This window comes from Etheostoma cragini, chromosome 10, assembly GCF_013103735.1.
Source record: "Etheostoma cragini isolate CJK2018 chromosome 10, CSU_Ecrag_1.0, whole genome shotgun sequence".
NCBI classification, from domain to species: domain Eukaryota; kingdom Metazoa; phylum Chordata; class Actinopteri; order Perciformes; family Percidae; genus Etheostoma; species Etheostoma cragini.
The window spans coordinates 12,831,339-12,858,992 of record NC_048416.1 but is presented as its reverse complement, the minus strand read 5'-3'; the positions used below and the strand labels follow the sequence as shown (position 1 = coordinate 12,858,992).

At 41.3% G+C, this 27,654-nt stretch overlaps 3 protein-coding genes and 1 pseudogene across 9 annotated transcripts; 3 read left to right on the top strand and 1 right to left on the bottom strand.

The window, feature by feature from the left end:
• The first annotated feature begins 584 nt into the window (after window positions 1-584).
• ogt.1 (O-linked N-acetylglucosamine (GlcNAc) transferase, tandem duplicate 1) lies at window positions 585-17,070 on the top strand. Of its 4 annotated transcripts, XM_034882908.1 has the most exons (23): window positions 585-962; window positions 3,545-3,725; window positions 4,610-4,853; window positions 5,238-5,306; window positions 8,603-8,719; window positions 8,808-8,887; window positions 9,919-10,114; window positions 10,245-10,385; window positions 10,513-10,613; window positions 10,959-11,112; window positions 12,058-12,159; window positions 12,269-12,466; window positions 12,944-13,102; window positions 13,252-13,341; window positions 13,470-13,595; window positions 13,719-13,889; window positions 14,012-14,128; window positions 14,413-14,583; window positions 14,997-15,149; window positions 15,237-15,489; window positions 15,631-15,754; window positions 15,836-16,054; window positions 16,095-17,070. In XM_034882908.1, exons 1-22 carry the CDS (start codon window positions 926-928, stop codon window positions 16,014-16,016), a joined length of 3,165 nt encoding a protein of 1,054 aa, XP_034738799.1. In that variant the 5' UTR covers window positions 585-925; the 3' UTR covers window positions 16,017-16,054; window positions 16,095-17,070. The 4 variants fall into 4 exon arrangements, with proteins under 4 accessions (XP_034738799.1, XP_034738802.1, XP_034738801.1 ...); XM_034882911.1 differs by lacking the exon at window positions 16,095-17,070 and having other exon boundaries at window positions 3,575-3,725; window positions 12,269-12,448; window positions 15,836-16,084; XM_034882910.1 differs by lacking the exon at window positions 16,095-17,070 and having other exon boundaries at window positions 3,575-3,725; window positions 15,836-16,084.
• Window positions 17,071-18,263: 1,193 nt separating this feature from the next.
• gcna (germ cell nuclear acidic peptidase) lies at window positions 18,264-22,681 on the top strand. Of its 4 annotated transcripts, none has more exons than XM_034884328.1 (13): window positions 18,264-18,394; window positions 18,769-18,866; window positions 19,069-19,264; window positions 19,367-19,439; window positions 19,586-19,635; window positions 19,772-19,838; window positions 19,946-20,016; window positions 20,125-20,538; window positions 20,638-20,803; window positions 20,912-21,056; window positions 21,196-21,331; window positions 21,806-22,010; window positions 22,111-22,681. In XM_034884328.1, the coding sequence occupies exons 2-13, from the start codon at window positions 18,777-18,779 to the stop codon at window positions 22,340-22,342; spliced, it is 1,845 nt and encodes a 614-aa protein (XP_034740219.1). In that variant the 5' UTR covers window positions 18,264-18,394; window positions 18,769-18,776; the 3' UTR covers window positions 22,343-22,681. The 4 variants fall into 4 exon arrangements, with proteins under 4 accessions (XP_034740219.1, XP_034740217.1, XP_034740216.1 ...); XM_034884326.1 differs by having other exon boundaries at window positions 18,279-18,409; XM_034884325.1 differs by having other exon boundaries at window positions 18,279-18,410; window positions 18,766-18,866.
• An 866-nt stretch (window positions 22,682-23,547) lies between these two features.
• On the top strand, window positions 23,548-25,154 carry LOC117952289 (annotated as a pseudogene).
• On the bottom strand, window positions 24,845-27,263 carry cetn2 (centrin, EF-hand protein, 2). The gene is made up of 5 exons (XM_034883330.1): window positions 26,957-27,263; window positions 26,435-26,599; window positions 26,200-26,328; window positions 25,777-25,914; window positions 24,845-25,588 (listed from the first exon to the last, which is right to left on the bottom strand). Exons 1-5 carry the CDS (start codon window positions 26,957-26,959, stop codon window positions 25,499-25,501), a joined length of 525 nt encoding a protein of 174 aa, XP_034739221.1. The 5' UTR covers window positions 26,960-27,263; the 3' UTR covers window positions 24,845-25,498.
• Between the last annotated feature and the right edge of the window lie 391 nt (window positions 27,264-27,654).

Below are 27,654 nucleotides of genomic sequence, written 5' to 3'. Positions count from 1 at the left end.
TGTTAAACAGGTTATGTGTATATATTTGTTTCTGTATTTATATTATATAAATGTTTAATATGTACGCACCAACCACCAAGGCAAATTCCTTGGAAGTATAATTTATTCGTCAATAAACCCTTTTCTGATTTCTACATGCAGGTCTACAATGGCCTACACGCCGCATTTACTTTAATACTTGTACCAATTCATGAATGCATCGTATGATTAGCTATCCTACATTATTCATTCAATCTTCTGCCTTATTGACTACAGACTTTGACATTTTATTTCAGACATAGAGTTATTTCCATGCTGTCATCGAGGAGAAAATAATCCCATGAATCTTTGAAGCATATCACAAATCACTTGCACTCTGTCTCACTGCACCACAGTGTTCTTCCGCGCAAGATAATTTGGAATCGGTTTATTTCCCATGATGAAACGTATAACGCACAATTAGTAAACAATAATTCAAATCTGAATCCCAAGAATTATTATTTACTAATACGAGATAAATTTAAATGTTACATTCGTGTTTCCTCGTAATGGCGATGAGCGGATCTAGTTTCTCTAAAAAATGAGTTCCACCCATTTCGCCATTTTACGTTCCATAGCTGCTTTGTTGTGAAGAGAAACCAGTCTGAACCATAAGCAACGGCACATTTAATGCAAATTAAAATCTACGTGTTAGAGATTGTAGCGAGGTTAGGGGGTTAACGAGCTAAACTGACGTTATGCATGGATTACTGCTAGATCTTTGTTAAGCACTGTACGGGAAAATCAAAGATTAGGGTGACGTTAGCTGGTTAAATTGACGTTACTTAGCTTGCCTGGCAACGTGTTTGCTAGTCAAATACTGCTCGTCGCACATTTTTTTCTCTGAAACTGTAGTCTATCCGAAGACACGTTGACGACCACAGTGCAAGACACGAAGACTGAGGAGATGGCGACCTCAGTGGGAAACGTGGCTGACAGCACAGGTTGGTTGATTTTATTTAGCCCACGTAACATAGAAAGTAAGCTGTGAAGACTTGTTAACGTCATGTTACAACATTAGCTAGCTAGCTTGCTAGCTAAATGCGATCAAGCTGTCGGCTAGCAGGCCGTGTTAGCTAACGTTGATTAAATGAGTGGAGCAAATGCGAAGTTAATAATCTTTCAGCAATTTAAAATTTTGGGTGACATAAATTACGTTAATAAGCATTTGACGCCTTACTAAAGCGTTAAACACGGTGATAGTTGCAACGTATGCCCAGTTTCTGCCTATTCTTGCTTCAGTCTCAGGTTACTAAGCATAGCTAACGTTTTTTTTGTAGCTGGTTGTAACTTAGCTAGCGTTTATGATTCTCTTAATATAGTTTACGAGTGACAATTTAACGGTTACGGGCAAGTGTATACACGTTGTATCAACGTTAAACTGAACTATACACCGGTATGTAACTTTTTTTAAAGGATTTTTCATAATGTTTGTTTGTAGTGTAGCTAACTTTTGTTAACGCGCAGCTAGCCAGAGCATGTAGCTAACGGACGTTGTATTGTGTTGCTCACTGAGTGAGCAGAGAAAATGGCTTCCTCTGTTAAAAATGTCACCATCTTTGGGCCTGATTCTGCGTTCCTTTTACCTCGGTCACACCCGAATAGATCGTCTTCCAGTTACAAGTCGGAAAAGCGGGTAGGGGACTTTAACAGGTTAGCCATTGTTAGCAAAACCCCTCGAAACAATGCTTTATGTGGTACTTTGATGTTTGACTTCTGGGGACATTTCCTACAGAGGAAGAAGAACAGAAGACATTACGACTTCCCCTCTGTATATTACTGTTAATCTGATGGCAATCGACACTGCCAGGGCTCTGCAGCGGTCTGCTGTTTAAAATACCTGTACAGACATCGGTGTTTGGCACATATGCACACTGTTAATGACTTTTGTTATCCTAAAGGTGCTCAGTGGGTCTTATAACTGAGTGTGGTCTTTAACTGCACTTTGCCTGACTGTGGATCCATGCATTATGCCTGGGCTTTTTATGTAATCATCCATCCTTCTTACATAGAAGCATTATTGCAAAGAACACCGGATCTCCTGCAAACTTAATGTATGGCATGTGTATCCACTGTACACCAGTTGAAATCAAATCAGTCCTCAAACCAGACCTCCTCCCCTTCCACACACTTAGCAGCAAGTGACACTGTAGGTCATGGTTTCTTCTATTTTGGCCCAGAGCGTTTTGATAAAATGTGAATCATATCATCAATATTTACAACCTCACATTATCTGCTATTTTAAAGCCTCCAAACAACCACGCAGGTGTTACCTGCATACATTGAAGGTTTGATGGATCACAAATCTGTATCTACCAATAAGAATACAGCTGTAATTTTTCCTGCACTTTCAGGTAAAACAAAGCTTACAGAAGGAAGATGTGAATCATTCTGTACACACTTTCACAGTCCATAGCCAGAAGGGAAAATACCTAAGTGAGGGTTTAGAACCTAAAAGGCTGTATGTTTTTTTAAATATGACTTGACCATACTGTCAAGCTTTTGATTCATCTTTTAAAATGTGAAATCCAAAAGTGTCCCTGGAATTTCTGTCATTGTATCATCCCCCTCCCTGTTTTGTTTTTCATCTCATGCATTTATTTTGTTGCCAAATCTTTTATTACTTTTTGCTACTTTGTGGGTGTAAACCCTGTTTTTTTTCAGGTGGAAGTAAAATTGCATCTCATTTATCTGATTTGTCTATCAGTAATCAATTCTAGGGCTGCACTATATGATGAAAATATCTAATTGCAATTGTTTTAAAAGATAATGCAATATAATTCATAATGTTGGAGATCATTATTCTCATTTTAATTTATCAATGTTGAAATTGAAAAAATATATTGGGATTTTTGCAAGGATTTGTAGTAAACGAACTACTTTTGTCTGTTTGATAGGATTTTTAGACTCCAACAACTCTGCAGCACCACAAAACCTAACTAGGACTAGTTTGACATATTTTGCCTTTAACAAATATTTGGCCCTCCTGCAATTTAGATATTGCACCAGTCAATATTGCTATTTTGATAAAACTGCGATATAATTGTGCCACCCTAATCTAAACTGTGCCAGAAACTTGGCACACTACAACTCTACATTTATTTGGAATTTATTCAATCTTAGTAGAGGTCTTTTAGCTTAGTGGTCTTGTTTTAAAATCATTCTCACGCTAAAACATTGACGCATACAGTTCTGCTCGTATGTGAGCAATGCAATTCTAAAACAACCTTACATTTTACCATACTTAAAAAAACAGTAAAAAGCTTTATTGACCAGATAATTTGTTTTTTTTATCCAATCATGGACCCAACAGTTAAAATCTGAATGTAAAATTACCAAAGATTAATTGTGAGTAATCTGTGCTCTTTTGTTTTTTGTTGAGTTGAACTTAAAATTCGTTATTTGTCATTGACCACATTAGCTTTGTCGCTTTTATTTACTTTTTGTTTTCATTTGTCTGCTTTCATTTCTTCCATCACCTCTAACATGTTGTTTCCCCCCTCCTTGGGATGTGTTGGTGCTCCAGAACCGACAAAACGTATGCTTTCCTTCCAAGGGTTGGCTGAGCTGGCGCACCGGGAGTATCAGTCCGGGGACTTTGAGGCAGCTGAGCGGCACTGCATGCAGCTATGGAGACAGGAGCCTGATAACACTGGTGTGCTGCTGCTCCTGTCCTCCATCCACTTCCAGTGCCGAAGACTCGACAGGTGAGGTGGGGTGGGGGGGGGGGGGTTGCAACGCACACTGGGCATGCGGCGTGGAAGTAGCACAGAATAATGGGTCATCTGTGAATTTCGGTGCACACACAGTGGTTCTGGGGAGTCAAGTGCAACAACTGAGCAGTCTTCTGGAAATCCTGTTGCTCGGTTTAATATGGTCTCACTTTGTCCCCCTCATAATTTTCAAACACTGTGGTGTTACTCTGGGGTGGACATACTCTTGCTTTGCAGGTGCCATGGTGATGGTTTCGGGTCTTCTAAGTTACAGGTTTAAGTTTTCAATGTTGGCTCTTTTCTTGCAATGTCAGCAGGATACTCTAAAAGTAATTTCAACTTGGTATCAATTGTAATTTCAATTTAGTGTTGTACTAATAATAAAGCAAATAAAGGATTGAGAAAAAATGTGCAGACAAATCTTAAATGATTACTTGATAAGCTTTAATATTTCACCAAATAATCCCAGTTTGGTTGGGGATCTTGCATTCTTCATTAAGTAAAAATGTTCAAAGTAACTATTAAAGCATAGACACTGTGACCATCAAAACAAAAAATGGTGCACATTCTTCATTATATATGCACCACTTGTCTGTGTATAGTACTGTGTACTTTGCATTATGGACACTCAGATAATGGATTCTGTAAGAATAGAAGTTTGTGAAATGTGTGTTATAGTGGGTCATGTATTAATGTTTTCTACATTTTAAGGCTATTCTTCTCACTGTGCTATTTAATTATTTACCTCCATGCCTAAAACAAGTTTCTCATGTTCTCCACTCACACCATGTGGCTGCCTCTGCTCGAGGCAATGTTCCAACACCGTCAGCCACTTCCTTCAGGTTTGTGACCATTTTGTACCCATTCTGGCCCTACAGGTCTGCTCACTTCAGCACCTTGGCCATCAAACAGAACCCAATGTTGGCGGAGGCCTACTCCAACCTGGGGAACGTCTACAAGGAGCGTGGACAACTGCAGGAGGCCATAGAGCATTATCGCCATGCTCTGAGACTGAAACCAGATTTTATTGATGGATACATCAACTTGGCTGCTGCTTTGGTGGCTGCAGGGGACATGGAGGGAGCAGTGCAGGCTTACGTGTCAGCATTGCAGTACAACCCTGTAAGTGACATGCCATTTGTTGAAATCTTTAAAGAGTAACAAAACACTAGGTTGAAAAGCGGTGTTTTGCTGCCCTCTGGTTCCGGCAAGTCTGTTTCACCTCTGATCTCTGGTATGTGTAGTTGGGTGTGCTCAGAAAATTCCAGTGTATTTTACTGAAGCAAAGGTAAAAAGTTAAGGTCGGATTCAAACCCTGGACCTCCGCATTGAGGCATAAATCTCTCAGTACATGTGTGCCTGCTCTACCACTGAGCCAACCTGGCCATGCTAAGTTACTCTATAACTTGACAGCAAACTCTATTTGCTTCAAATTTGTCAACACATTAATTGGCTTTTTTTTGTAGCATTAAAATTAAAATGTTTGTTTGTTTGTTTTCCCGCCAGGATCTTTATTGTGTCCGTAGTGACTTGGGCAACTTGCTTAAAGCCCTTGGGCGTTTGGAAGAGGCTAAGGTATGTTACAGCGCGTTGGCATTTGTATATTTGTTTGTTTGTATTTTCGTTGTAGATTATTATTATTATTATATATATTTTTTAAAATTTGTACAGACATTTTTGGTTTAAGTGTCCTCCCACTAAGGCCATAGATATTGTTCCTTTCCCCTTTTTGATATTTTAAGCCAAATTAGGTCCTTTCCTACAACCCCCTCGGCCAAGTAAAGGACCGGACAGGGTAGCTTTTTCTCATTTCTCGGTTGCAGGAAGCTTCTACCCCCTAACGTTTTAAAGACTTTTGAAGTTATTGGACTGCAATTAGTCAACACCTGTATGAGGCAACCCATTTTTCTGTAATTTAAAAAATAATCCCTGTACACAGACTTTCTTTTGATTACTTTTTAGACGGCTTCATCTTTTTTTCTTTTCTTTTTTTTAGGATAGCATTTTGATCACCTTTTGTCCTTTTGCTTTACCCCAACCTTTTACCAGAGGTCAGCCCCTTTCAGGAAGAAAGGCTGGAATTTTTTAATCGAAACATTTGATCTATATTTTCATTTTTGAAACTCAGCCCATGCATTTTCATATAGATTTTGGAGGGAAAATGCTGGCTCGGTCTTTGAAGAATATATGAACTGATGAGAAGCTAGTTTATTTTTGCAGTGCAAAAAATAAGATGGTTTCTAACCTAACCACTACACTCCGATATTTACCAAGTGTCCACAAACAAGCTTTTGGTCACCGCATGCTGTCAGTACAGTTGCTGCCAGTGTGGGTCACAATCACCTTGTCATTAAAGATTTTATAACGGGGCTCCCAGGGTTGGGTCAAATCTGGAGATATGGAGTAGTCTCAGTGGTTACAGGCCATCTTATTTCGTGCTAGAGGGGGGTAAAGGAGTGGGGAGGAGCATCAGGGAGTCACAAGCTCCCCTGCTCTGTCGCTCCACCCCCCGCGCGCTTGCTAAGGATTGGTGGAGTAGGCTCTCTGAGAGCTGCCTTCCTGACCCGATGCCCGTTCAGTGCTGAAGCACATCCCAACCGTGCTTTTCATGCACACACGCATGAGTTCTTCTTTTTGACTATGGTTGATAATGAAAGTTGTACCCAGCTGGCTATTTATTCAGATATCCACTGCTGTTGAATAGTGTGTTAAACTGTGTGGGTTTAAGAGAGCTCATTCTCAAGTGCCTTAAAATGGTTCCAGTGTTGTCAGGCAGACAGCTCACAATCTGTACTCCACCACCTGCGCCAGATGCTGGGTTAGAAAGACAGGCCCGCGCAGCAACAGCGATGACTTCTTTATTTCAGAGCTTTCGGAGGCTTCTAGATACCAATAATTACACCACAAACTTTTCTCCCCACCCATTGGCCAGGATTCAAGAAAGCAGGCCAGGATAAAGAAATACAAGATTTGAAAATATTTCATGAAAATGCTAAAAGATCAAAAGAAAATGATTAATACTTCTTCCCTTTTCCTTCGAATATGTAATACTATTCCCAACGAAATGGGATCAGTTCATTTGGCCAAGATCAAGCCAGTAACTGCCCTCCTGTAGTTTGATATGAAAACTGAATTGATGGACAGCTGGAAACTGATCTAAACCTATATTTTACTGATAAACTGAACATAACAAAGCCTTTCTTCCCTCCCAGTCACCCTAAAAGCATTTTTTTTCTTTGAAATGAAACATTCATTGCATGAATGAAGTATAGCCTATGTTGTGATTTTGGAAGAACCTGTTTTATTTCCATATTAAAAAAGAATGTATTGTTTAAAGACTTTTACTAACGATCTTGTTTTCTGATTTTGTCTCTTTTGGTTTTTCCACAACTGATATTGTTATTTAGAAGGTTTCAGGTGGGTGACACTATTCCTGCGTAGGTGCCTGGAGGAAAGGAACACTAGGGCAGCCTCAGTCCTCTCCTCTTCTTCCAGCCAGCTGCGGCCGCCACTCTGACACAGTCCAAAAATATGGTAACGGGTTTGTAACTGACAACAAAAGAAAAACCACCTCACTTCATGCTCCTCTGTCTTGTGGCTGCCTTTGAAGAGCAAAAGAAAAAAGTAGCAAAATAAATTACAGTAAGCATTTCTGACAATATGCTATACTAATTACCCAATTCTGTATTAAGTAAAAAGAAACTAGGCTTTGGAAGCAATAATCGTGAAAATCAAGTAAGAACCCTCTAACTCTTACATGTTGTTTATTTTTCCTGTTTTGTTTTTCCTTCTTTATTTGGAGTTGCAGCGTTCTGATGATGCAGATAATGCGCTGTGAGTCTGCAGTAGCGCAGGGGCTGCGCAGCGATGTCCTCCAAGCGGAAAGCGCAAGCATGCGACCCTCACCCCCTCTCTCCCTTTGGCCTGTTGCTTGCGGACCTCTCCCCACTCACAACCAGCCTCGCTCCCAAATGCCCCTAAATCTCAGACATAATTGGTTTTTGAAAAACAAAAAAAACCTTATTTCCTCATGTGCAGTAAAACCGTTTTGCTATTTCAAATTAAAAATATTGGCTGTTTATTTCCAAATGCCCCTGTCGTAAAATCCCAGTGTAGCCACGGGTTGACCCCTCAATCCTCCCTTTATTCTGAGAAACTTTATGGGTGCTGAGTGTGTGCCGGTCTGGTGTTTCAGGTGTCCTGCAAGGGGTTGTTGGTCTGCAGCTGTCTTACCTGGCCATTCAGCGAGCGCTGCAGCGGAATGAATGAATTGATGACCATTGCCAGGAGCATGGTCACACGAACAGCATTAAATGGAGCATTGTGGTGGTGGCAGTAGACACACACCACACGCTCGCGTTTGTTGCGCACGCATTACAGGGACCATCATTTGCACGAACTGTCAATCATCCTAGGTTGTAAGATATGCCCACATGAAATAGATGTAAATATTTTAACATCATATTTAGTTCTTTTGGGTTATAACTAATCAGTGTGTGGAATTATAAGAGATCAGCAGACTGTACCTGATGTGGGGACCACTACATTTGGTGTAAATGTGGTCATAACTGAAGGATGAGGGCATACGTGTGGGTGTTGGTTGGATCCGCGCAGCGTAGGAAAAAGCAAAGCAGCTTAGCGCGGCAGACTTATGCGCACGCGAGCCCATGCTGCAGACTCACTTTTTGCTGTGAAGGAGAATAGTCACTAATTTTGATTTCTCTGCCCTTTTTGTTTTTTCTTACTTTTATTCTCAATCTTCTATTTGTTTTTATTTTACAAACCCCTGTCCTCCCCTCTACACACTATACCGCTCCCATTCTACCTATTCTCCTCCTTTCCTATGGTTTTTCATTTTGAACCCATCGAAGGCTTGTTACCTGAAAGCCATTGAGACTCAGCCTAACTTTGCAGTGGCTTGGAGCAACCTGGGCTGTGTGTTCAATGCCCAAGGCGAGATATGGCTCGCCATACACCATTTTGAAAAGGTCAGTTGCATAATTTGTAAATTCTGCCACTTTCTATCTTGGTATATTATGTTGTCCAACGTTTTTAAGCTTGGGTTTCAATTTTTAGGCAGTGACTCTGGACCCAAATTTCCTTGATGCATACATCAATTTAGGAAATGTTTTGAAAGAAGCCCGCATCTTCGACAGGTGAGTTAAAATCATGACATACAGTTGCTTGCAATATTTACACACCCATGTTAAAGTTGATTTTTAGAGGAATAAAAACATCTATTGGAAATGGATCGTAATGTCTTCAAGAAATTTAGGAATATCCAGCCTTTTAAGGACACCAAGTTTCTTTGTGAATGAACAATGTATTGTAAATAAATGTTCATTCAAATACAGGGGGCATAAGTATAGGCACCCCGATGTTAAATTATCGTAGAGGCAGGCAGATTTTATTTTTAAAGGCCAGTTAATTCACGTATCCAGGATACTATGTATCCTGATAAAGTTCCCTTGGCCTTTGGAATTAAAATAGCCCAACATCACATACACTTAACCATAATTAGAGATAGGCATGGGAACGTTCCATACGATCATCTCTCGATGCAAATCCAACTAGCTATTAAGCTAACTGAAATTAAACCATGCATATCTCTATGTAAGGAGAACGGTATGGGGTTATTTTAATTCCAAAGGCCAAGGGAACTTTATCAGGATGCATGGATCCATGAAATAACTGGCCTATAAAAATAAAAATGTGCCTGCCTATTTTTTTTTTTTATTAAGGCATTAAGATCAATTTCCAAAACATTTTTTATTCCTCTTTTTAATCATCTTTAGCAAGGGTGTGTAAAGTTATGCAAGCCACTGTAGCAGAGAGTATGTTACTACCTTCATACCTTCATGTCTGCTCTTTTGTCTTTTAAAAGCACTGCCCTTCCACACCCTATGTGGAATCTCAAATGAGTCAAGAACTAGGCTGGGCAGATTTATTCCACCTTCATAACTGACACCACAGTCATAGCTGTAACTGCTGAAATCGTGGTTTTATTTTATATACTGTGTGCTTCAGTAGTTATAAAAGTGTGTGAGATGTGACCAATTCCTCAATTACGCTGTTGATGGCTTGTGAGAAGTTATTTTAAAAGAAAGTGGACTAACTACAGTTTGAAATTATGCAAAAGATTGATCTTGGGCTCATCCTTGTATCCATCTTTTCTTTATGTTTCCAGAGCTGTGGCTGGATACCTAAGAGCCCTGAGTCTTAGCCCCAACCATGCGGTTGTCCATGGAAACCTGGCCTGTGTCTACTACGAGCAAGGCCTCATTGACCTGGCTATTGACACCTACCGCCGGGCTATCGAGTTGCAGCCCCACTTCCCCGATGCCTACTGCAATTTAGCAAATGCCCTGAAGGAGAAAGGCAATGTAAGGCAGCATTTTGTGTGTCCCCAGTGAAGCCCGTCTTAAATACCAACATTTTGTGTAGTTGTTTGGTTTCTTTGAGTCCGTTAGCATTTACTGAATTTAACTTATAAAATGCCAATGTCTTTTGCAGGTCTCTGAAGCAGAAGAGTGCTACAACACAGCCTTGCGTTTGTGTCCAACACACGCGGACTCTCTTAACAACTTGGCCAATATCAAGCGTGAGCAGGGCAACATTGAGGAGGCCGTCCAGCTCTATAGGAAAGCACTAGAGGTGAGTTTAGGAGTTAAATAGTATTTTCTGCTGTGGAAATGTCCGTTTAACAGGACTATCATGATTGCGGTAAATGAGCATGGCATGTCTTGAACTAATCTTGCTGACCCTTTCTGTTTTTTATCAGGTGTTCCCGGAGTTTGCAGCAGCCCACTCTAACCTTGCTAGTGTCCTGCAGCAACAGGGAAAGCTCCAGGAGGCCCTTATGCACTATAAGGAGGCCATCAGGTTAGTATACCATGCTACAGGTACCTGCTGACTTAGTTGGTATTAGTGTGATATTTTTGAACAATTGTCAAAGCAAAACTTTTTAATGCACCTCATAATATTGGCATGATGCCAGTTATATTCGCCTAGATATTCCATCAGTTGGGGAACATGTAAAAGCTCCATGTTCTGTACAGTTAGACCTGGGGGGTTTATTTGTATTTTATTTTTAATTAAATGGTCAAAAATCAAGGTGACTTTTCACCTTTTTCTTTATTTTTATTATTTGTTTATACAAGACTTACCACAGCCTTATTGAGTAATGTTGTTATACACATTAAAACTGTTTTTCTGTTTGCTTTTTAGAATCAGCCCCACATTTGCTGATGCCTACTCAAACATGGGCAATACACTGAAGGAAATGCAAGATGTACAGGGAGCGCTGCAATGCTACACCCGTGCCATCCAGATCAACCCTGCCTTTGCTGATGCTCACAGCAATTTGGCCTCTATCCACAAGGTAGGAATTATTCTTAATTTTAACTTTTGATATTATTTCCTTATAGTTTTCCGCTGTGATTACTGATTTGTTCAGAATTATGCCACATCACTGTAGGGCTTCACTTAGCCTGGGTTGAGCCAACAGCTCTAACAGCAATTACATTGCAATAAGTCTCTCAATAACACTGAAGTTATATTTGTAGTTATCTATAGACACATTTTGATTTGTTCTATAACCGTACACTACCTAATGGGTTACTGCTAGTCAAATGATGTTTGTAGGTTTAATTAGGGCTGCACAATTAATCACATTTTAATCCCAATCACGATTTTGACTTCCCACGATCAAATTTGCGTGATTGAGCAATTTTTATTTTTTTAAAGCGTCATTTCACAGCCCATCTACCGCTCCATAAACCACTGTCTGATCATGTGCCGGTCAGAGTAGTTCCCTGCACCCCGTGCAACTTAGTTTCTAGATGTAGACCGTCACAGAGGACAGAGTAACGGGAGGAAAACTCAACAGATAGCAGTCGGTTATACGTCTGTCTCAAGGTTTACCAGTAAACGCAACATTTTGTCCTGTGTGTGTTGTTTTTAGACAACAGCAATGACCAGTGCTAGTAGCGTCTGTTAGCTCCTCTAGGACGCACCGGTGCTAATTTCCTCGCATCCGCTGCAATGTTGTTTATATGGAAATGGATTAAAATAATTGTGATTATCATTTTGGCCATAATCGTGCAGCCCTTGGTTTCATGTTTCAAGAAACAGATCATTAAAATTTGGCTCAATAAAGGGGTAATTGCAGTTTTATAAAGAATGTGTTTTGATTCCTTTTTGGAGCCGCATACAGATAATGAACACATACATGGATTACCACCTGTTTTATGTGCTGCATTATATATTTGTTTTTGTAATTTCATGCATTTTGGTTTTGTATTCTGAACTTTTTCTTGACCATTAGGATTCTGGAAACATCCCAGAGGCCATTGCATCTTACCGCACAGCCTTGAAACTCAAGCCGGACTTCCCTGATGCTTACTGCAATTTGGCACATTGCCTACAGGTTTGTTCAAATGTGTCAAATATTTACTCTACATACGATAGTCAGTTGTTTTACTTTTGTTGAATTAGAAGGTCAATTACTAAACTTCTCTCATTCCCCTCACTCCCAGATTGTGTGTGACTGGACAGATTATGATGAGCGGATGAAGAAGCTTGTGAGCATTGTGGCCGACCAGCTGGATAAGAACCGCTTGCCTTCAGTGCACCCACACCACAGCATGCTCTATCCACTGTCGCACGGATTCCGCAAAGCCATTGCTGAACGCCACGGAAACCTTTGCCTGGACAAGGTACACGCACTGATCAAAGCAAGTAACCTTTATTAATTTTTTTGGGGGGGGGGGGGGGGGGGGGGGGATTGAAGGTGGCTGGTGATGGCAGTGGCTGTCTGCAGGGATATGGGGAAGGTAAGGGATGGGCGAGACACTGGATATATTTATCTTTCTAGAAACAAAGTGAAAGGTGGTGGTGAATGGGTTGCTTGCAGGGATGGGGATATGGTTTAGGTTGGACATGATTTAAGATGAATTTGTGGTTGTTTATGGTTGAGTACAAATGTATTAATTTATTGATAGAAGTGTTGTGGTTTCCTTCTGTAGTCCACTAGCAGTCCAAGTTATATTGACAAATCACATTTAAAGCTGGCGTTGGTTGCATGCTGGTAAACGGCCTGTTTGGAGAGTAAAAGGCTAACAGCGGAACCCTAATAACTATTGGCAGTGTGTGTAACTATCCTGGCTACCCTGCTGTAGCTGCATTCTTACACTCTGTTGTTAATTCCACAGATCAATGCACTTCACAAACCTGCTTTTGAGCATCCGAAGGATCTGAAGGCCAGCGGTGGACGCCTGCGTGTTGGCTACGTTAGCTCTGACTTTGGCAACCACCCCACTTCCCATCTGATGCAGTCCATTCCTGGAATGCACAATCCTGAGAAATTTGAGGTAGGGGGTCTTTCAATCCTAGAATTTACAAACTTGACCTGACAAGTGTATATAATGCATAATACTAATGCTTGGTCTTGCCAGTAAATGACAAAAGGGTTGACTGTAATAGTCTGAAATTGTGTTTATACTTTTTTTTTTTCTTCAAGGTTTTCTGCTATGCTCTGAGCCCTGATGATAGTACCAACTTTCGTGTGAAAGTGGTAGCAGAGGCTCATCATTTCACAGACCTCTCACAGGTAACTGACCTAGAGTTGCTTCTTCATCGCTATTTATCTATTTAGTGTGTTTTAGAGTGACTATTAACCATAAGGATATCTTCACAAAACCATTTTCACTTAAACGGTCTGGTACCTCTCGCCTTCAGATTCCGTGCAATGGCAAGGCCGCTGATCGCATTCACCAGGATGGAGTCCATATTCTGGTCAACATGAATGGATACACCAAGGGAGCCCGGAACGAGCTGTTTGCCCTCCGCCCTGCCCCCATTCAGGTGGGTGCTACATGGGATTTGTGATAGTTGTGACACAGATTCGTGTCTCTGGGTAAACGTCACTTGTGCAGATAAATGACTCCATCTTCACAGTTGCATTAATCTGATCTTTGATATCAACAGACGATGTGGTTGGGTTACCCTGGAACCAGTGGGGCTCCCTTTATGGACTACATCATCTCTGACAAGGAGACATCACCTTTGGAAGTAGCTGAGCAATATTCTGAAAAACTGGCTTACATGCCTCACACTTTCTTTATTGGAGACCACGCCAACATGTTCCCTCACCTCAAGGTTTGTCCATCCTCACTTTCTGTCTGTTTCTATGTGTCTTGTTTTACAAAACAAAATCAACAGGACACACTACAAAAATATAATCAGGGTGTGTATAATATTTTTCTATTTTTGGCCCACAGAAAAAGGCTGTGATTGATTTCAAATCTAATGGACACATCTTTGACAACCGCATTGTGCTTAATGGTATTGATCTGAAGGCCTACTTGGACAGTCTGCCAGATGTGAAAGTGATAAAGGTGAGTTTAGAGCATTTCCAAACCGCATTGTTGTAGTTAAATTTTGGACTTCTTGAGGGCATTATTTGACCTTTTATATGTTATATTGTTTTAACAGCTGAACAAACAAGAAATCACTTTCTGTCTTTGGGTTATGTTCATAAGAAAACATTGGCCAGAAAAAGATGATGTTGTTTAAAGTCATTAATATATGTGAAATGAACCACACAGTAAAAAATATCATTGACTGATTTGGCAATGAAGCATAGTCGAGTATTCAAGTTGAAACTGTTCTCTGTGACCAGATGAAGTGTGACAACAACCAGGAAGCTGCTGGGGACACAAATGGAGCTCTGTCCATGCCCGTAATCCCCATGAACACAGCCGCTGAAGCAATCATCAACATGATCAACCAAGGCCAAATCCAGGTCACAATCAATGGATTTACTGTCAGCAATGGCCTGGCCACCACACAGGTATGTCAATCTTGGCCCCGCTTGTCCTATGTCCAGGTATATCATGGGCACAAAACATCTACAAATGCAGAAATGGGCAAGGGCAGCCATTTACTTCAGGTTGCTGCTTTTCCAGATCTTTTCAGCAAAAGAGGTTGTTGTCTCTGAGACTGGGTCCTTACAGGTATGATGATTCATGAAAGTATGGTGGAAGCACAGAGCTGTTGGTGAGGGAAATGGTGGCACTATGGATTGGCTGTAAAATAAATGATACTGTTGTTTCTTGGCTCCCCAAACGACATGTTATCACCAGAAAGCTCAGTACCATCCAAGTTGATCAAACGGTCGAGACCTGTCCCACTTCATAACTCTTCAGGGTGAAAGCTTTGAGACCACTCCACCTCTAAACAATACCGTCTTGTCCACCATGTTAGATCAACAACAAAGCTGCCACTGGGGAGGAGGTGCCACGTACAATCGTTGTGACAACCCGCTCACAGTATGGTCTCCCAGAGGACTCGATTGTGTACTGCAACTTTAACCAGCTCTACAAGATTGACCCCCCCACTCTTCAGATGTGGGCTAATGTAAGTTGGACACACTTGGTTATGTAATTGCTTCCAGCGTTCCTTTTGTGGGGAAAATCTGCTTTTATAGCTATTCTCTCCCTGCAGATCCTAAAGCGTGTGCCAAACAGTGTTCTGTGGCTTCTTCGCTTTCCTGCTGTCGGCGAGCCCAACATCCAGCAGTATGCCCAGAACATGGGTGTGCCGGGCTCGCGCATCATATTTTCTCCTGTGGCCCCCAAGGAGGAGCATGTGAGAAGGGGCCAGCTGGCTGATGTGTGCCTCGACACGCCTCTGTGCAATGGTCACACCACAGGCATGGATGTTCTCTGGGCTGGAACCCCCATGGTCACCATGCCAGGTAAGGGAACTACAATGTCAAGGGACTTGATTGCTAATTGAATACATGTAATGTTTGATTTCTTGTGATAAAATAACTAGTAAATGAAGAACAGATTTCAAGTCAAGGCGGCTTTTTAATTGTATAATCTCTTTTGTAAAGGTGAGACCCTTGCCTCCCGCGTAGCTGCCTCACAACTCCGTTGTCTGGGCTGCCCTGAGCTAATAGCCCAGAGTCGTCAGGATTATGAGGACATAGCAGTCAAACTGGGCTCTGACATGGAATAGTAAGTAGAATTAGATCTGACTTCTTTTGAAAAACATTAAACTCTGAAGTCTGACCATTTTTTTTCCCCTCTCTCCTTTAGCCTGAAGATGGTTAGAGCACGTGTTTGGAAGCAGCGTATCTGCAGCCCTCTTTTCAACACCAAGCAGTACACCGCTGATCTGGAGAGGCTCTATCTGCAGATGTGGGAGCACCATAGCAATGGCAAAAAGCCAGAACCCCTGGTCAAAATCCACTCAGTAGAGACCAGCGAGAATGCTTGAACAGGAAGCACAATGATTTCTTTCCCTTGGACACCAAACGCCCCCCCCCCCCCCCCCCCCCCCCCCCCCCCCCCCCCCCCCCCCCCCCCCCCGCTTTTTTTCCCCCTTCTTTTTACCATTATCAGAACCCTTGCTTGGAAAGGTCAGTGTCCACTCCAGCCCTCTCCTTCATTGATTGTCTCCATCACACTCATTTACTAATACTGGGGACTTTTGTAAAAGAGCCAACAGATGGACACATTTCCCCACCCATCACATCCGTTGTTTCATCACATGTCTGCATTCCTGAGCCAGATGGAGCCTGAGACTTTCAGGCACCTCATCTGAGACTCTTGTCCTAAAACACAGTATATCTGGTGAGCATGAGAGGATTGAGAATGCCGTGGTACCCCTTCATTACTTGGATTCATGGATTTTATTGTTTTTTTTTTTTTTTTTCTCCTTTCGGTGTGCATGCAGGACTAACTGCAGCCTGTGGAAAGAATGCCTAGCCGTCAGTACTTGTTGATCTATTTATAAATGGATTGAGAGTGTTGTTTCAAAAGGACAATGTTGCGGCATGGAAATTGTAACTGACTTTAAGTTTCATCAGCTTTAAAATGCAATTGTAAAACTTAGATTTCAACTGCTCTTTAGTCTTTGTCTTGAGCTGTTATTAAATTACTGCAATGAATAGATGTTAAAGGTTTGAGGAATATGGTCTAGATGAATACTTCTTCCTCCATCGCCAGATGCCAACTTATATTAATTTTGTGGTCCATTGAGGAATATGTTCAGTGGCTGCTGTCCTGTTTGATGTCACACATTTCTTGGAAAGATGATTAGACGAAGCTGGACATTGGCTCTTTAATTCATGGGAAAGGGCCTAATTTTCAGTTTAGATGTTGGAGCTGTCCACAAATCTTGTTTTTTAATCACTCAAACCAGGAATGGACTAGGTAAGTATTTTCTAAGGTTCTTTTGTTTTTGTATTCTCAGTCAACTGTATGCTTTCAATGATGCCGCGAGGTTCTAAATATAATTTAAAAAAAATAAAGGGATGGCAAAAACTTTGTACAGTCTATTGCACTCAATTGATTCAGTTGTTTGTAGTAACAAATGTAGACTCCTAGCATAGATTACTGTGTACGTGTGGCATGTAACTACAATAAATTACAATTCTTTTCAAAAATTGTTTTGGTCCATTCTAATATTAAAGATCAGTCTGCTAATCCTAACCATAGCGGGTTGCCAGATGTATTATCCATGGTGACCAAGGTAATTCACCTACGTTTGTGTGTTTGAGAGTATCAAACATGTAGAAAATGGTAGTCAGTAAAATAGAAAAGACAGCAGATGGAGCATGTGTCTTCGTATAATATAGAAATATCGCAATATTATGAAACTCCTTTGTTCAAAATTAAGTCAGTATAATGTGCTCATTATTGAAAAAGCTTACAATATTGTGCACTGTAAACCATAAAGCACCTAATTGTTAACCTGGATGCCAGTCGAATTTAGCCCCGCCCACTACATTTGAGCTCGGGAGTTCGGTCTGGACTGGCCAAAGTTTAATTTTTCAGCTTGCCCCGATGGTCGCTAAGACGAGGGGACGCAGTGGAAACCCTGTGGTCATTGTGATTTCTAATGTATACTCTTTGAAAATATAACCAATAAAATAAAACACAAACATAATGGTTTCAAGTATGTGGATTCATACGGAGACTATTATATTAAAAAAAAAAAAAAAAAACACATATGTAACTTATAAAAACAGTATTTACAGATATAATGCCATCACCATGATTGTTTAAAAAGGGACATTTCTCCAGTCCATTCCTTTGGACTTTATACACTGCCATCATTTCCTAGATTTAGCATTATTAGACATTCTCTAGCTTGACCAATACTTTTTCTGAAATCCTTCTTTGCGTTCTTGTACACGTTGGAAATGACGGATTGGGGCAAAACTTCCTCAGAGCCCTGGGTGAGTAGGCTCCCGGTCTCTCTTCTCTAATGCCTCATATACATACGCTTCTTCAGTCTGGCCCATAGACCGTTCTATGGTCTGGTCTCCTTCGTCATCCATTTTATAAACACGGACATTTCGCGCTCAAACCGTGTTATTTTAGTAGAAGAATATGTGTCCGATACTAAAAAAAACTTAACTCAAATGTACCACCATCGAAAAATAAAAACAATAAAATAAAAAAGAAGCAATTGTTGGTGGGCGTGGACATAACGTCACGTGTCATATAAAGCCTAACGCCGTTGGTCGAATGTGTTTTTGACAACTTCCGGTGCAACGTAGCACAGGATTTGAATTTACCTTCGCTCACATCACGTCTGTTAGCTACATACTTCTGCCTCTTTTATTTGCAACAACAGAAGCGCGTTTGGTAATCCTTTCTCAAGTGAAATATATGTCTTGTTAGCCAAATAATATTCTATGCAGTCCATACTTACGGAACACAATGAACCACTTTCAAATAGTTAGCTCATATGTTAGCTAGCAAGTTGCTAAAGGTAACGCTAGCTAATGTTTACAGCTCACGTGAAGCCTGTGTGCGGCTTTAGAACCTCTTGTTCAGAGATGTTTTGCTTTCACGGTAACGGTAGCTGAAGAAAACGAACTGGTTGAATGGAAACCGTTAATTTTCGTAGTTTGGAGTTTCATTGTCAGTTATATTAACGTTATAAATTACAGGCGTGGTGTTAGCACTGGACTTTAAATGTTAAATGACATTCATGCTGGTTTGTACCGTTTTCACAGAGCAAACCATGAACGATGATACACGGAAATTATTTGAAAGAGTTGCTAAAAAGATGGGGTGGGCTGATGAGGGAGGACTGGACACAGCTGAAAAAAAGGTTTGTTGCACACTTTATTAACCTGTAAACAATGTAACTAGTTGCTATAGTTAACGCTAGACAGTTCGGTTTTTGTTTCCTGAAATGTTGACACGTTTAATTGATTATTCACGAAAATAATTTCCAGATTAATCAATAATGAAAATAATCGTTAGTTGCAGTTAATACATAATGCCGATCTGTCAATCTCTATTGTTTCTAGCTGATTAGTTCAATCGGCAAAACTCGCCATGCAGCCACGAGCAGTCGTCGTCGGTCTGTGGATCGGTCAGCCTCTCCGGGCCAACTCATCCTCTCTGACAACGAAGATGACCCAGAGAAGGAGAACCAGGGCTCCAAAAACCACGAGTATAGAAACAAGTCTTTGATCGAGTCCAGTGATGAAGACTTTGACCAATGTGAGGGAGTTAAATCTTATGACTTTGTAAAGTGTTGAATTGAATTGATTGACTCTTTTGAAAATACAGGATTGTGTTCATTTGACCTTTTTTTAATCTTAGTTCTCGTGGAAAGGGCAACACCGAAAGCTAAACCTACCTCACTCAAATCATGGAGTTCTGCAAAGAAAAACAGGTATAAAAATGGTGTGCACTGAGTTTTTGATGTTTTCACAAAGCAACATATTTGTGTGTTTCTGGTTTCAATTTCACCTCTTATTTGTCTCTTCAAAGTTTTGGTCAGGATACTTCTAAGTTCTAAAGCATCTTTGTTCTCCTCAGTTCCACCGTTCTTGTAAAGAGCTCGGACGATGAGGACTGTTTTGAAAGATGTAAGTGGCCCTCTTCTGCTGGGTACAGTTCTCTGCATCTGTAACCATTGACAATAAATGAGCCAAATTCTAACAAATGTTTATATTGTTGGGCTAATTTTTTCCTCTCACTTACCCTAATTTTGCAAAATTAAAGTTCTGCAACGAGTGAAAACCCCTAATGTCAAGCCTAAAAAAACCTCAGAGAGTGGGAGTGAAGACAGGTGAGTTATTGATTTATTGTTTCCTGCAAATGCATTGTCACTGTGTGGAAAATGTTTTTTAAAGTATCTGCTTTGCCTTTTTTTTTTTTTTTAAATCTATTCTTAAGCCTGAAAAACTTCTTAGTGGATGACTTCTCATCAGATGATGACTTTATTGAGACAAAAGCATCTTTTAAAGGTAATGTTGAAAGACCTTGGAAGTACTGATGTTCTATTATATTTAAAAGAAAAGCCACATTGAATTATACGGGTATAGTGTTGATGTTTTGTGTCTACTGTTTTACAGTGCCGAAGAAGAGCAATACTCCAGCAGCCCAGCATCCACTGAGGAGACCACTGTCTCAATGTGACTCCCCGGTCTTTGTTAGTGACAGTGATGATGATGATAATATTGTGGTCAAGAGCACTTGGAGGATTCGTAAATCAAAACCTGAGCCCCCGCCAAAGGATAACAAGAACGCTCTGCGGTGGGATGAGGAGGACAGCTCACCATCACTGCCTTTGCCTCCCGTCCCTTCTCCTTTTTCTCTTCGTCCCCACAAAACTCTAACATCGGTGGCCTCTCCTAAACCCGCTCTTTCAGGACCTTCTAAGCTGGATGAATCGACCAGTTCTGAGGAGGAGTTCACATCCTTACTGGAGAGACTGAAAAAGAAAAACAAGTTCACTGCCACTCCATTCTCACCTAGGAGCACCCACGGTAACTGCTCTTATTCGAATTTTCACATTTCACCTTTTTTTAATTTTTATTTGAGTTGGGAGGCTGATATCTATTGTTTGAATCTTTTCTTGAATCTAGAATTCAATAACGAGCCTCCTGGGTCACCTCCTCCTGTAACCAGACCCACAAAACCAGTCTCTAAATCATTAAGCCAGACCCCTCTGCATGTGAAGACACCAGGAAAATCGGCCATGTTGAAGCCCGCAGTCAGTCAGACGGAGTATAGACACGGCCCCACGAGCAGGTACTTTTTTCTAGAAGTTTTTAACCAACAGACTTGAATGTCGCTCACTCAGTTTGTGTTCCATACACAGACTTTTGTCTTAAGTTAATCCTGTTCTTTCCCTCCTAGGGTAGCATTGTGTAAGACCCCAGGGTGCTTCTTGCAGTCCTTATCAAACCCCGGCTCCAGCTATAGCTGCAAATTTAAGCAGAACAAGGAAGAACTCACCAGCCGACTGTACCAGCTGTACAATACCAGTGTGTTTGACAGTAAGGTGATGAACCAACACTTTTTCCCCCTCCTTTCAGTCAATTTTTTAAGAAAATTTAAATGTATAAATATGTTTTGCATTGTTTAATTGCTCCATTAACGTAAAGTGTACATTCTTTTTCTTTGTCTGACATGACTTCTAGCTCCCCATCGATATGTCAGTGACTTGGAATAAGAAAATGCGGAAGACAGCCGGTTACTGTATCACAGGGCAGGAACGAGGTGGAGGGAGCCGCTATGCTCGCATTGAACTGTCAGAGAAAGTCTGTGATTGTGCAGGTAATGCTTCAGTTAGTCTTGCTCGGCATTTCTGTGAACCAATTAGAATCGTCATGGGCGGCGCTAAACCTGGAGCCACAGGAAGAGCCGCTGCAAAATAGTATTGGGAGAGAGAACTTAGATTGGACAGGTAGTCTAGCTAGCTGTCTCAATTTACCCAGCACAGATCTGAGGAGCAGTCAACAACAGTACTCATAAATCTACCAAAGTTTAAAATTCCCTACACAAAGAAAATGGAAGGAAACAGAAAATACTTGGTACTGGTGGAATTTCCTGCAGCACTGGGCCAATGTGGAACACCAAGGATATAGACTATGCTTCAGTAAGCCAGATAGACTGAAGTAATAAGTGGGTCTGCTTGATAGTCCCTGGATGTAAATATGTGTTGTCATCTGTCAGGCACAGTAAGATGATCAGGCCCATTTATAATAGATTGAATCTCTTCATCGCATTCTTGTTCTTTCACCCTCACAGATCGTCTCAGGGACACACTGATTCACGAGATGTGTCACGCTGCAACCTGGCTGATTAATGGTGTAAGGGACGGGCACGGGAACTTCTGGAAGCTGTACGCTCGCAAGTCCACGCTGGCGCATCCTGAGCTGCCCATGGTCACTCGCTGCCACAGCTATGACATCAAGTACAAATTCCAGTACCAATGCACCCGCTGCAAGAACACGTACGTCTGACTGATTTCACATTGTTCTTTTATTGACTTTTATTACCTTGCATTTCCAGAGTTATTTAATCTTCCAATACTTTATCATGATTCTTCACAGGATTGGACGTCATTCCAAGTCCCTGGACACGCAAAAGTTTGCGTGTGCCATCTGCACAGGACAACTTGTCTTACTGACGCCTGCCAAGCCACGTGCTCCCACTCCTTTTGCCAACTTTGTCAAAGAGAATTTTGGGACTGTGCGACAGGAGCTAGCCGGACAAAGCCACGGGGAAGTGATGCGTAAACTTAGTGCAGACTTTGCCTCAAAGACTAAACTAAGTCAAAGCTGAGATCTTGATGCTCGCTGTACACACAGCCACAGGAAACATGTTGAAATACATCAGTCCACTAGACTAGAACATTAGTGTGCTTATTTTTGTTAAATATGTTTTTTTAGGCAGCATATGTTTTATATGAATTTGGACCTGGACCTCTGCGCTCATTGTGATCATTAATATTAAATTTATTTTTTTGTGTTCACATAATTTTTGTATTTGTGTATGTGTGTGTTTATAGATTAGATTTGCTGGAACTGAAAAAACTGAGCCTAAACAATAAGTTCACATTCCAGAGTGTGACAGTGTGCACTGTGTGTGTTTGGTATGTGTGTAAATGAGGTGGTGTCAAACCATACAATTCATACCACCTGTTATCTCTGGTATCTAAATACTTGGTATTGTATGGTACATGGATGATAAAGTCAATATTTTAGTTTTTTTAAATACCTATCTTGTTATGAGCTTGATAAATAAAGTTTAAATGTGTGACTCAACATTATATGACCACTTGATATCTTTGAGATTTCAACTGCATTATTTCAATAGTTTTTATATGGTCAGGACAGAAAAAAAGAAGTTAAACAAAACGTTTTTAATCCATTTGGTTTTGCATGGTTCGTACTTGCATGTAGAAAATTAAATACCTTAACTCTGCTACATGGATGTCATGATGCATTCTAAATAATGTCCGGAAATATGGTAATCTGTAGGGGGGGTGAAGTTATGATTTCTATGAGTGCCTCTGCTATCAGGCTAATATTGACCTGTAGAATACAATTCTGTACAGATGTAGTCATATTTTTCCAAACTTTGTATAAGTAAACATGTAATCCTGACAATAAACTAGCAGTTGCTACCTCCCTGTCCACAGAGATGAGGTTTTAGGCCTGAGATCTGACGCGTTGACATGTAGCGTAAATGGGCCGCCTGTAACACTGGCACCAATCAGTTGCAATCAGCCGTCATCCAGTTTAACAAGCAACTACATTTTAAACAATACATGTGGACAAAACATTGAAAACCCTTGCTCAAGAGAGAAGAGCACCTTTGAATCAGATATAAGGGTGACTTTATTACATCTTATCCCTATTTTAGATGAGGTTCAAATGATTTTTGTTGGTTTTTAAGCTCAGTGGATGCCTATGATGTGTATTTTATTATCAATTTATGTTTTTAACAAGGATATCTGGAAGGCAGATCAGAGGGAGCTTTATGTCATGGATATCCACTGCAAGGTGACATCACTAGAGGCCCAGACACAGATGAACTCCACCATCTACCACCTGGTTAAGATGGTCAGCATGTGGGTGAGCTGCACCTTGAACACGGTGCTCTGTAATCTGTTTTTCCTGGTCATCGTGCACTCCCTGTTCCATCTTAGACAGACTCACTTCCTGCTCCTCACACACCTCCTCTTGTGTGACAACCTCCAGTCACGTCTTCTCTTTTTGACTTTGGACCTTTCCAGTGCACCTTTTGTTAACACCTGAGATGATGATAATATGCCATTTCAGCCGCAGTTCTGGACGATCAAAGCAGTTCTCTTAAAAGAAGGTTTACCTTAGAGCAGCACGGTGGCCTCACAGCAAGAGGGTCGTCCCGGAACTTTCTGTGAGGAGTTTTCTTGGAGGTTTTCCCCACAACTAAAAATGCCCCTCTCCCTCTCTTTGTGTCATTCCCCATCTCTCTGCCACCTTTACTGTATATCCACTACCACTATCAAATAAAGAAAAAGCACCAAAACTAATCTTTAAAAAAGAAAAGAAAAATAGTTGTTGGTCACTGCAATTGTTTGACCGTATTGACCAAGAAAAGAGCCATCCCTAATGCTTCAGCTGGGTCTTAGACACATTCCACTCTCTGCCGACAGCCTAGCCTGCTCTGGATCCCCTCATTATGAAAACTGCACTTCTAAAACCTTGACATGGCAGGTAATCACATCAACTTTATGTCTTCACTTTTTTTGCAGAGGTTGACTTCTTTCGGAGCCCCGCTCTGGCTGTGGACCGCTTTGTAGCTGTAAAGTGGTCCTGCGCTATGAGTTCTTGATGTGTCCTCCTCAATGGAAGAGAGTGACTGTTGCAGCCATGTGGTCCTCATCAGCTGTGTGGCTTTGGATATCAGCCTCAGCGCCGTCCAAGTCAATTTTACCCTCCCCCGTTGTCAACCCCTCATCCCTACACCCTGCCTGTAGGGGACATGCTGTGGTGGAGCCTCTGCTCTCTGACCATCCTGGGATGCTTCTGCCTGCTGGGCTGGGACGTGCATGTAGGACCACTCCGCACCAAGAGAGAGTGTGCGACCCTGACCCTCCAGGCACCGCAGACCATCCTCTGTTCTGTTCCTTTGGTCATGGAAAGCTACCTGATCCCTGGATACCCGCACAGTGATAATCTTGATATAGCAGCCTCCATCATCCAAAACCTCGGGGTGTCACTCATCCATCTGGTTTATGGCCACCGCCAGCTGCTGGATGAACGAGGGATGCAAATAACGACAAATAAAAGACAACGGTGATTCAAGATATTTAATTTGTTCCTCAAACACTCATTTAAGTCCCTATGTATTATACAAAAATGCCAAGAATACAGAATATTTTGTAGTAGTTACACAACAGAGGGATGTATAATTGATGCTACAAGAAAAACACATACACTACTACACTGTTAATGATGTTAAAGACATTGGGATCATCCCTTTTAAGAGGCACAGGCACCAATCCACAGGCAGCACTGAGGTGAGACAGCGCTCCCCAATCATCAGCGGTTACAAGATCCAAAACATGGGAGTGCAAGCCAAACAATCTACAGATGGAGGAAACTGAATGCAGAATTACTTATCAAAGCATCGGAATGTACGGTTTGTCACCGTATTGACGTAGGCACTGAGAATTTCTAACAATAAGGTTATCAATGTATTCTTCCTAAAAGTATGCAGCATTCCAAACAAAAGAGTATTCTCTGACATTGTTTGGCAAATGTAATGTAGATTATTATGTAAAGGATAATTGGCGTTTGACCACAAATATTTAACAACTTCCGTTCAGTGTAGTATGTGACAGTGAACCTTTTGATGGACTCATTACAAGTGGAAATGTATGGCACGACACAATAATAAGGGAAGGGTAAGGAAATTAGATGAAACCACCACTGGTCCCCTCAACCCTCTTCAGTAGAGGCAGGTTTTCTTCATGATGCGCAGGAACTCCTGCTGGTTCACTTCTCCGTCACCATCCCTGTCTGCTTCATCTATCATTTCCTTCACAGACATAAGAAAAGAGGGGATGGAAAGAGGAATGAAGGACACAAATCAAGCTAGATAAGCAAATGTTGTTACCAAGACTGAGCCTTTGTCTTTGAAACTCAACCGGCCTGTAAGTTACAGTAGTCTGCTGTAAGTTTTACTCATTTGTGAATGTTGCTTTATTCCACGATGAAGGGCTTTACCTGCAGCTCTTCATCTGTGAGGTTCTCTCCCAGTTCCTTGGCTACTCTCTTCAGATTCTTGAACGAGATCTTGCCCGTCTCGTCGTCATCAAACAGGCGGAAAGCTTTCAGGATCTCCTCTTTGGAGTCCTTCTCGGCCTAAAATCAGAGAAGATGGAGAGTAGTTTCACCAAACCCTGTAGTTGTCCAAGAACAACCACGTGCTGAACTCAAACAAATGTGACCAGTTCAGGTGTGCCGAAGAAAAGCAATACCAGTATGGTCAATGGTAATCTAAACAGGGCTGATGGCGTGAAGTCAAGGTTGTGGGCTTTAATACACAAACTGCAATCTGTATGATAAAACCAGTAAGTCACTTTAAAACAAAAGAGAATTAAAGATGGTTGGGAATGCATTTATAACATATAGCTTAAAGATACCTACCATTTTCTGTGTCATGACAGAGAGGAAGTCAGCGAAGGAGATTTTCCCTGTGCCGTCCCTATCCACGTCACCGATCATCTTCTTGATCTCCTCTTTCTTTGGTTCAAACCCCAGCGCTCTCATTGCCACCTGGCACAGTGAGAAAGAAAGGTGTGAGAGTGAAGCACACATAGAAAACTCTGCCTTCCCTCATACTATACATGTGTGATTGTGAGCATCTTTGGGGCACTATTACTTTGAGCTCCTTGACATCAATGTATCCAGATCCGTCGGTGTCAAACAGCTCAAACGCCTCCCTGATCTCCTGCTTCTGCTCCTCGGTCAACTCTGGTTTGGGGGTCGTCTTCTTGCGAGGAGGTGCCACAGGACCCTGCAGGGATGGTCTCTTAGCACTTGTCGCCTGGTGGGGATGCGAGAGGAGATGCAGAGGGGAAACTAACACTGATGGTTGCAGCAGACAGAGTCGCCATGTCTATGATAACAGCAGAATCAATCATCCAATACTCTCCTCTCACCACTTCATCCCATTTTGTTGCTAACACATCAGGATAAACAACACCCTTAGCTTTCCAAATACCACCAAATACAGATATAATTGACAAGAAAAACCTTTATTTACTTTAAAAATCAAATAGCTTAAGTACAAAAGAGGATAAATCCCCTTTTCCCCAGACCTATAAAGGAATCATGTAAATTCCCATCACTCCAAATGCTACACACTAACAAAGATTGGGATATTATGAAACATTGTACTCACCATTACTTGCTTTTTATTTGATTGACGTAAAAAGCAACTGCAAATCTAATCTAAAAGCAAGCTATGTTTTCCTCTGATGAAGCCTCCCTATTATTTAGGGAGGAGGAGATGCTTCACATCAGTTGCTCGCATTCAGCGTTTAATTACCCTGAATGTAAGATGAGTCTCTTTTCCTTCAAAACCTTCTATTTATTTCGGAGAACGGCTGCTAAAATGTGCAGAAAATGACCGCTTCTTGCTGACAACCTGCACAGGTTTTGCTGTCCAGAAGATGCCGTCATGGAGCACAGGCGTTTGATTTGTTCACCCATTGTGCCAGCAGACACGGCAATTATTGAATGGCCATTGAGGAATTAAAACAGGACACGGACAGCCACGAGTGGGAGTAAAAATCAAACGCACCAGTCGGGCCAAAAGCTGATTGGTTGCTGAAGACCACGGGGCGCAAGACACGATCAGAGCTGTTCGACACTGAAGTGAAACCGCCTTGGATTTAGGAATAAACGCTGAAACAGAACATAGAAAACGGTGATGTCTTTGTGTCATATTTACATGCAAATATATAACATTGCATGATAAAAATGGTGCATTCGCTCGTGCTGCTATGTGAAATGTCCTCAATACACCCTCTAGTGTCAGCAGACCGCAAAACAGAGCTTACAATATAGAGAATAATAAGATAATCGAGAATGGCTAAT